At 39.1% G+C, this 8,905-nt stretch overlaps 3 protein-coding genes across 4 annotated transcripts in view; 1 reads left to right on the top strand and 2 right to left on the bottom strand.

The window, feature by feature from the left end:
* The first annotated feature begins 1,383 nt into the window (after positions 1–1,383).
* LOC104805208 (ACT domain-containing protein ACR5) lies at positions 1,384–4,163 on the top strand. 2 transcript variants are annotated; one of them, XM_010529684.2, is made up of 9 exons: positions 1,384–1,482; positions 1,634–1,726; positions 2,105–2,177; positions 2,310–2,355; positions 2,434–2,548; positions 2,653–2,720; positions 2,810–3,418; positions 3,519–3,623; positions 3,747–4,163. In XM_010529684.2, the coding sequence occupies exons 2-9, from the start codon at positions 1,723–1,725 to the stop codon at positions 4,089–4,091; spliced, it is 1,365 nt and encodes a 454-aa protein (XP_010527986.1). In that variant the 5' UTR covers positions 1,384–1,482; positions 1,634–1,722; the 3' UTR covers positions 4,092–4,163. The 2 variants fall into 2 exon arrangements, with proteins under 2 accessions (XP_010527986.1, XP_010527985.1); XM_010529683.2 differs by having other exon boundaries at positions 1,392–1,482; positions 1,584–1,726.
* A 2,087-nt stretch (positions 4,164–6,250) lies between these two features.
* LOC104805207 (universal stress protein PHOS32) lies at positions 6,251–7,356 on the bottom strand. Its single transcript, XM_010529681.2, has 3 exons — positions 6,943–7,356; positions 6,747–6,838; positions 6,251–6,667 (listed from the first exon to the last, which is right to left on the bottom strand). Exons 1-3 carry the CDS (start codon positions 7,262–7,264, stop codon positions 6,383–6,385), a joined length of 699 nt encoding a protein of 232 aa, XP_010527983.1. The 5' UTR covers positions 7,265–7,356; the 3' UTR covers positions 6,251–6,382.
* A 348-nt stretch (positions 7,357–7,704) lies between these two features.
* LOC104805206 (agamous-like MADS-box protein AGL3) overlaps positions 7,705–8,905 on the bottom strand; it is a 2,880-nt gene continuing 1,679 nt past the window's right edge. Inside the window, exons 3-8 of the mRNA XM_010529680.2 lie at positions 8,772–8,833; positions 8,593–8,692; positions 8,433–8,474; positions 8,300–8,341; positions 8,053–8,192; positions 7,705–7,959 (exon numbers count right to left, since the gene is read on the bottom strand). Coding sequence (XP_010527982.1) covers positions 7,872–7,959; positions 8,053–8,192; positions 8,300–8,341; positions 8,433–8,474; positions 8,593–8,692; positions 8,772–8,833 — 474 coding nt within the window. The 3' untranslated portion in view covers positions 7,705–7,871. The remainder of the gene's footprint in view (positions 7,960–8,052; positions 8,193–8,299; positions 8,342–8,432; positions 8,475–8,592; positions 8,693–8,771; positions 8,834–8,905) is intronic.

Genomic DNA, 8,905 nt, shown 5'->3' with positions numbered 1-8,905 from the left:
TCTCCCTCCCTCAAAACATTTGACCTCCAAATCAGCATGTTAATTATATATATATATATATATATATATATATATATATATAATAAACGACCACTAAAATATATTATCACACATACATCATGCTCTCCTTCTTACGTTTATTGTTTCTTTATATAATGTCTTATTTGTTTTTTTTTTCAAATTGCAAGCACGTTACTCAAGTTATGTCGGCCGCTTAATTAGCTTAAGTGGTCATCACTTAAATAATTGTTTTTTTACATCAATTTAAAAAAAATTATGCTAAAACCCTTTTTGAGAAAATGGAATTTAAATTTATAAACGGTAATATGTGAATAAAAAAAATGTGATTATAAAATACATATTAGAAGTCTTTGCTCATGTTTAAACTTTAGTTTGATTGTAGAATGTTTGCCTTCTATTTTGAGCCATCTTAAAACTCGAAGACATTGCTATTATGGTTAAAATCCATTAAAACTTTTATGAAATGGGGCATTTAATTAATATATCATGCGTCTATTTGTTTTTCGTTTTTAAACGCATGTCACATTTGGTAATTAACTAATATTTGGCAGTTTATTTCATTCTTTCGTTTATACGTGTATTTGGTTCCCACTGAAATTTGGTGGTTCAAATTGATTAGAGGCACACGTGTGCGATATGTGATTGAACACGTGTGACGTTCTTTCCATTTTTATGGTTCGGATAAGTTTCAAACTTTCAAAGTGATTGACCCTTTTGGGGATTTGTTGGGTGACAACCAAATTCCTCGATGGTCCAATTCTAACATGACTCATGTAATTACGTAACCCCACAATACATGGAATTTTGGGAGGCAATTAACAATCGTTTAAACCTTTAATACGATATTAGATAGCTATTTAACTCCACAAATAAATTCGTTGAAATCCAAAATGTTTTACGTTCGTACTTTTTTTTTCTTTCTAAATGTGATGAATATGGTTGTAGTTTAAACGACGAGTTGACTTTACGTTGGAGTTTAGTCATCGTTATACATATACTGGAATCTGATTTTGATTGTTATGCTGCGTTATTTCCATCGAAATCTTAAAACAAATTCAATTAAATTTTGGTAGTTAAATTAAAGCAACATTTTTTAAAAAATAAGATACTAATATCGATATTGACTTGAATATACAATATTTATTATCCCTTCCGTTTAAAATTGTTTTTACAGATTTTTTAATATTTTTAATGATTTATATACTTTCATAGGGCCCGATTAAAACGGTCAAAGTTATTTAAAACGGGAGTAAATTTAATTAGTGTTGTTGGTCAATACAATTTATATTTTACCACAGAAAACGCTTCGGTGGCTGCTAAGTGCTAACGCGCGCCGAAGGGCCTGGCCATCACTATCACCATTTTCTGGGCTGTCTTTTTTCTCTTTTCCCGCTGTCTCGCTTTCTTCGTGCGTGTTTTCTGGAGAATTTTGTCGGCTGGATCTGTGTCAGACACCGCACAGTGCGAAGTTTATCTTAATCTCTCACAGTTTACTTTAAATTTCCTTTTTTTCCATCTAAATTAATTGGAAAACCGTTGATACTTTTTCCTTTTCTGCGTAGGAATTCCCCCTTATATAAATGTAACCTTTCTCGAATTTCCTTCCTATCAGTTGCATCTCTTCCAGAAATCGAATAGGAGGAGCGAGAGAAACCCCCGATCTCTTCACTGACAGAAGAAATCTGTACAACGAGACCGGATATGGGTTTGTTACTCTCTCTTTCTCTCTGCCCCTGCTCTTCTTCGTCTCTTTTTCCACCTTCCTTTCGTCGATTAAATTGGTCCATATCTGTCTGATGATCTGTTTCTGGAATTGGGTTTCAATGTTTTTGTTCGGATTTTCTTGGGTCTTGCTTAGTTTTTTGTTCTGTCGTTAAAAGTCGATGTCTTTTTCTTGCTCTCCGTTCCCCTAAGCCTCTGTTTCTCTGTATTTCCGAAGCAACGACTGTTTTTCGTGGTCTCTGGTTAAATCTGTCCAATTTAATTTCATGTACAAGTTGTTTGTTTTCGTTCGAGTGTTGGATTAGGGTTTCTACTTTCGTTTATCGGTTTGTAATCTCTGGTTTTCATGGGTCGTGACCAGATGTTTGCTCGAGCTTTTCGCACAACATGGACGATGAGTATGCCAAATTCGTCAGAAGAATGAATCCGCCCAGGTATTGAATCGCTTCAGATCTCTGATTCGCTTTCGCTGCTGTTCTTCCTCTTCCGAGTTAGGCTGATCAAGATCGAAAAAGAGCCCCTTTTTTCTCGAGAATCTAATTACTCTCTTGATTAACCATCCCTAGGGTTGTGATCGATAACGACGTCTGCAAGAAGGCCACTGTTGTTAAGGTACCGATGCGTCTCTGCTGATTTTGATTTGTCCCCATGGATGAGCATAAGCTTATAACCTTAGTGGTTTTGATTCAGGTCGATAGCGTGAATCGGCCCGGAATACTTCTTGAAGTTGTTCAAGTCCTAACCGATCTCAATCTCAGTATCAGAAAAGCTTACATATCTTCAGATGGTGGCTGGTTCATGGATGGTACGGAAATCTTCGTCTTCATATGGAGTTTATGTATATTGGTTGAACTCATCAAGAATGAAACTGATGTTTGGTTGTTTGTTGATTTTATTGATTCTGGACAGTTTTCAATGTTACTAATCAAGACGGGAACAAAGTCACCGATGAACTGGTTCTTGATTATATTCGCAAAGTAAGCGAGAAACATCTTACCATCTTGTTTTCGGTGTCTTCTTGTGTAGTTTGTTTGATTGGTCTGACCGTTCGTATTTGTTTCTGCAGTCTTTGGGGCCTGAATCTTGCTTCATGTCATCCATGAGATCGGTCGGGGTCAAGCAATCGACGGATTTCACGGTGATTGAGTTAACAGGGTCTGACAGACCCGGTTTGCTGTCTGAACTCAGCGCTGTCCTAAGGGACCTCCGGTGCAATGTGGTGAACGCTGAGATATGGACACACAACACGAGAGCAGCGGCCATTGTACAGATCACAGACGAAGAAACGGGTTTTGCAATTACCGACCAGGAAAGGTTGTCCAAAATCAAGAGGCATCTCGGTAATGTGCTTATGGGAGGCAACAGTAGAACCCACGAGGCGAAAACAATGGTTTCTTCTCTAGAGGTCACACACACGGATCGCAGGCTTCATCAGATGATGTTTGCCGATAGAGATTACGAACAGGACAATGATGAAGATGGTGGTGTAGATAAGGTTGGGAGACTCAGGCCAGATGTTGATGTAGTCAACTGGCATGATAGAGATTACTCCATCGTCACTATCAGAAGTAAAGATAGGCCGAAGCTTCTCTTCGATACCGTTTTTACTTTGACGGATATGAAGTACGTGGTTTTCCATGCAAACATCGACGCCGAAGGTCCCGAAGCTCATCAGGTACTCAGCCTTTTCAAAATTTTCGTAAAAATCCGAATGTTTGATCTCTTAGACGATGCTTATATAGGCTTGACCCCTTTTTTGTTTATATCCTTCATAGGAATACTACGTAAGACATACCGACGGATCTCCAGTAAAATCTGAGGCCGAGAGGGAACGCGTGATAAAATGCCTCAGAGCAGCAATCCAAAGAAGAGTCTCCGAGGTAAAGCTTGATCTAGTTTCCCAAAATTCGCCATCTATTCGCAGTCATGCGTGTGTATATACATGTATATTCATTCAATAAGTGTATGGTTCAGTGATAAAGAAAGCGATGCCCGTGTTTCAGGGTCTGAAGCTGGAGCTGTGCACTACCGATAGAGTCGGGTTGCTGTCGAGCGTAACCCGAATATTCCGAGAAAACAGCCTTACAGTCACGAGAGCCGAGGTGAAAACCAGAGGAGGGAAAGCTCTAAACACGTTCTACGTGAGCGATGCCTCGGGTTACACAGTTGATCCCAAGACCATAGATTCGATCAGGCAAGTGATCGGTCAGACGATACTCAAGGTGAAGGGCGATGCAGAGGAGAATCTGAAACTGGCGTCTCAAGAATCTCCGACGAGGTTTCTCTTCGGAAGTCTGTTCAAGTCGAGATCTTTCGTCAACTTCGGATTGATCAGATCATACTCCTGAAAAAGATGAGATCCCACAGGTTTTCTCAAAGACATTGTACATAGAGATTGATAGGGGACACAAAGGGGGGGGGATGGGTTTGTTACTCTCTCTTTCTCTCTGCCCCTGCTCTTCTTCGTCTCTTTTTCCACCTTCCTTTCGTCGATTAAATTGGTCCATATCTGTCTGATGATCTGTTTCTGGAATTGGGTTTCAATGTTTTTGTTCGGATTTTCTTGGGTCTTGCTTAGTTTTTTGTTCTGTCGTTAAAAGTCGATGTCTTTTTCTTGCTCTCCGTTCCCCTAAGCCTTCATGTAATGAAACGTTGGATCATTTCTGTATATAAACCGTGATTCACACCAATCTCATCTCACTGACAAACTTTATCCTGACTTGGGTTTTGTCTTATATTTATTCGAATTGGGTGTTTAATCAGATTCATTATACTATTTTTTTTTTTTATTCAGTTTTGAAAATTCGCGAAAAAAACGTGCCAAGCCATATTTGTAACAATTCTGGTATGTTATGTAATTGTGACAGATCGCTTGTATAATACAAATAGTGGAGTACATTTGGGGAAAAAGTCAGCATAAGAAATTGCAATGGCGGGTTCTTTCTTTGATTGGCGCATTATCCAAATTGGTTGGTGTGCCACATGTTTGACCATGGCCCATGACACATGTCTACCACTATATATTATGAAATTATTTCATTAAAAAAAGAATATAAGGGAGATTTAATTCTTTTTTTTTTCTGTTTTTAAAGAAGTGAAGTTGGCTTGTGATCTTATCCATCTGTGTGTACAGCAAGATCAATCTGTATATAACGAATTTTGAAGTATGATATTTATTAAAACGAAGAAAAAACTTAAAAATCGCAACGGTCTGATCGCGACGAGATCTTTTGGTAGATTCTTGAGATCCCGTGAAAAAGATTCTCACGCGCCCACTCGCATGGGAGAAGACAAGCGTTCCGTACAATTTTCCCAATGCTAAGTCCCGGTCTGATTTAGCTGTTAATCAAAAGGGAGGTGCGCGTGACGAATGTTCCGCTGCCCCTACGAAATTCATCGAAACGCATTCTCAGCCGTCGGATCACTTTCGTCTTGAAAAACCAGATCAAATCGAACTTTACCACCTAAACCCTAAAGCCCAAATAATTACAAGCCCAAATATTAGGCCCATATTTAACTGAGCCTCCAATACATTGCTTAGGAAACGAATCTCTGCATTTAGAGAGAGATACTGTGGATTACATACATACATACATAGAAATAAGACGGTTCGAATTTCATCAAAGCCCATTCTCAGCCGTCGGATATCTGACCATTTAATGTGGGACTTGTGTTTTTTTTTTTTTGTCTTTTAACACTCGCGCTTTTTCCGTTTCCAAGAAACGGATAAGTTGTCTTGATTCTTCACAAGATACACTCATGAGTTTAGTTCCAGACTATGCTCTTAGAGAACTGAACCGACTCTTAACTCTCCATCCATTCAAATTCCCTGCTTCCTAGAAAATTTCAATGAGCCTTTACACGATTTCTCATTAACGATCGGCGGCCTAAATACTTGTATATATATATACCTAAACCTAATCTGGCTTCCCATGCTACTTCCTTGAAGCTTTTGTGCAGGTTCTAATGGGGAACAACTCTGGAAAGGAAGAGAAAAAATACGAGTCCACCGAAGCCAGCGACTTGGAGTTACAACGCGACGACATATGGCAAGTTGCAGGTGCGGTTGTCGCTGTCGGAGTTTTAGCCGCCTTTATATTTGCAGGCAGCAAGGATTCTCAAAGGAAGACGATGAAGGCTCCTGGAAGGGATTATCGGATCTTTAGGGACGATTTCGAAGATGAACCAAGTAGCTATTTCCGTAGTTTGCGCTACTGATGAGTAGCCATGTGAGGGGTCTGTAGTGAATCTGCATCACATGTTGCAGATCGATGATCAATACGCTACCATGGTATGTTCGATTAGTGTCTGGTTAAGTTACGGGTTTTGTTTTAAGATATTCTCTGTGTCAAGTCTTATCACCATCTTCTGTCTTCGGTTGAATTCTGTCTTATTTTCTTATGTTTCTCTTTGTGTCATGCGTAACTTAGATGATGTTCTATCTAGTTAACCGATTCAAACACCAAAATTAAGCTTCCAACATGGGGTCTTTACATCAATTCAGTATTTAAACTGGAATCATAAGCACAAAGATATTATATTAATATCATATTCGTGATGAGCCTTCTTAATTAATGGACAAGTAACAAATAACAAAAGGGTGTTTATGCGAATAGAGTTTTGATGGGATCATCATCAATCAGGCCAAAAGCCAGAAATCCTTATGGCGTTTCGTGGTGATCAAGTAACCGCCGTTGTTGCTCTTCTTTCTCACGGCTATGGCCATACAGTCTGCGTTGTGGATGCAATATTCCACGAGGCTGCCATTGCCGCTCTCTCTCCTCCATCTCCATATCACTCGCCACTTCGACTGCCTCTTCCTCTGCCCGATTACCAGCGCTCCAGCCCCTTGCTTCTTCGACTCCTCCACTATCGTACGGCCCTTCTCCTCCTCCACCTCCACCACTGCTATCTCGGTTTTTACCTGAAAAAACAAAACCCGTCAAAAAACTGTTCGAGTAATGATGTCTGCAATGACGAAGAGTGTTTCTTGATTCACTTACATTAGGTTTCTTGAGCTGGCACAAGTTCTTCAATGGCTGAAGTTGTTCGTATGCCCTCGAGGCTCTCTCCTTCTGTGTCTCCTCCCCAGGTGCTACACCAAAAAATTCACATATTTATCTCGAAATCAAGAAACAGAAATCAAGATTTTCACTGATATATATATGTAATCGTGTGTGATGTATGTATGTGGAACACCTTGTGCTCTTGGTTTCTTTATGACATGTAGCAGGATGATACTATCTTCATCTTGAACACAATGTACCAATGCCCACTGAAGAGCGTTCTTGGACTGGGAAGTGGCATCGGCCACGATCATCACTTTCCTCCCGCTCTCGGCCCCATTCTTGGATTCTTCTGTTCTCTGTTTCTCTTCTTTCGAATTCCCCGGATTTGTGGGTTTGAAATCTCTCTTACCAGAACCAGAACCAGAACCACTTCCTTCGTCTGATTTGTTTGATGATCTTCCTTTGAACGATGTCCGAATCTTGTTCACCCAGTACCCTGCCGGTTTCCCCATCTCGACCGATCTCTCTGCCTGTTTCTTCTTTTCCAGATTGGTTCTGTCTTGATATGTGTTTTAATACGTTGTTTGTGAGAGAGCCTCATTGAACGTGCATGCCATGAAGACCTTAGACCTGTTCATCGAGCAAACCTGGCAAATCATTTTATTATATTGTTTATTATTATTATTATTATTAATCAGTGGCTTGTTTATATGATTTGGATGGTGGTACCTTATCTTGTGTCATCAGATCAAATCTGTCACAATGCAGAGCACTACTTGGTTGACCCACAAAATCCAACTAATTTCCTCTCCACCTCTATCAATCGACTAATTAATATATATAGTGAATATAAACAAGAAAATTATGAATTCTTTTTTAATTACATGTAACCCTCAAAACAATATATCTAGAAATGTATTAATCCATAAATTATTGGTCTGTCTTTTTGTTTCGTGTTATTACAGCCTTGCTGTAGCTTAGGTTGTAGCTATGTTTCTATGACAAAATCAATGACAGTAGCAATGTATCTTCTGTAATCTGGTGTTGAAAGAAACATGAGAAACACATACATACATATACATATATATGTATATGTGTGTGTGTGTGTGTGTGTATTTATCAGATCATCCAGCCGTGGAAGACTCTAACATTCTGTGAAGTTGTTGCAGAGGTTGTGGCTGCATTAGTCACTTCAGGCTTGTAATTACTGGTAAACCAGATGGAGAAAAAAAAAACAAGGATTACTTGGACGTGCTTTTAAACAGAAATCGAAATTAAGAGATGTGTATCTAATTAATACCTAATTTGCAATGGTCCATTGGATTGTAAGGAGGGTATGAAGGAACCTTCTCTTTCATTTGGAGGGTCCGCAGGACAGGATGTCCCCGGCTCTAAAGCTCCCCATTGCCACTGGTTTATGGCCGCTTCACTCTCCTCCAACTTCAAGAGTGATTATTCACAGGGAAAACTTTGAGGGCTTTGCGATTTATTGAGATTTAGAACTGTTTCTTGCATTTCAAGAAATCGTATCCCGAATTCATAATTACCTTTATCCTCAGACCTTTGTTGGTTTCCATAAGCATTTCCTCCTGCAAATTATCAAAGTGTACGAATCGTATAAGATGTGGACTGTGCCTAATCAATATGCATGCGTGCGTGTGTGTATATATATATATATACCTTTCTTTTAAGCTCAGATATTTGCTCAAGCATAAACTTGGTCTGCATGCAAAGACAAACAGCGAAGATTTGAGGTTGTCGTTACATATATCTATAGAAATCATGGATCGATATATTTGGGCGATGATGTGAGAAATAATTAATCGGTGTTATAATTAACCTTGGTTGATCTTATCTGCTTAAGGGACATGTCTACTTGTAGTTCAAGCTGCTCGAGATCGTCCAACCCTAGCTCTCCTACCCCTTCACCAAGCAAATGCCTACAAAACCATATATATATATATATATTCCATTATGAGAAACATTTCTCATTTTTCGAGGTGTTTCTGTTTTGGTTACCTTTGTGAGTGTTGAAGAGCTTCAACTCTTGATCTTAGCTTCAAGAAATCTTGGTACTTCTCCTGCTCAAAGCGAAACAGGACTTAAATTAATTTGAGGTCATATATATGTGCATATATATATATATATATATA

The sequence above is a fragment of the Tarenaya hassleriana genome, unplaced genomic scaffold (genome assembly GCF_000463585.1).
Source record: "Tarenaya hassleriana unplaced genomic scaffold, ASM46358v1 Cleome11, whole genome shotgun sequence".
In the NCBI taxonomy this organism is placed as follows: Eukaryota; Viridiplantae; Streptophyta; class Magnoliopsida; order Brassicales; family Cleomaceae; genus Tarenaya; species Tarenaya hassleriana.
The sequence above is the reverse complement of the archived record's forward strand: the minus strand, read 5'-3'. Positions and strand labels throughout refer to the sequence as shown.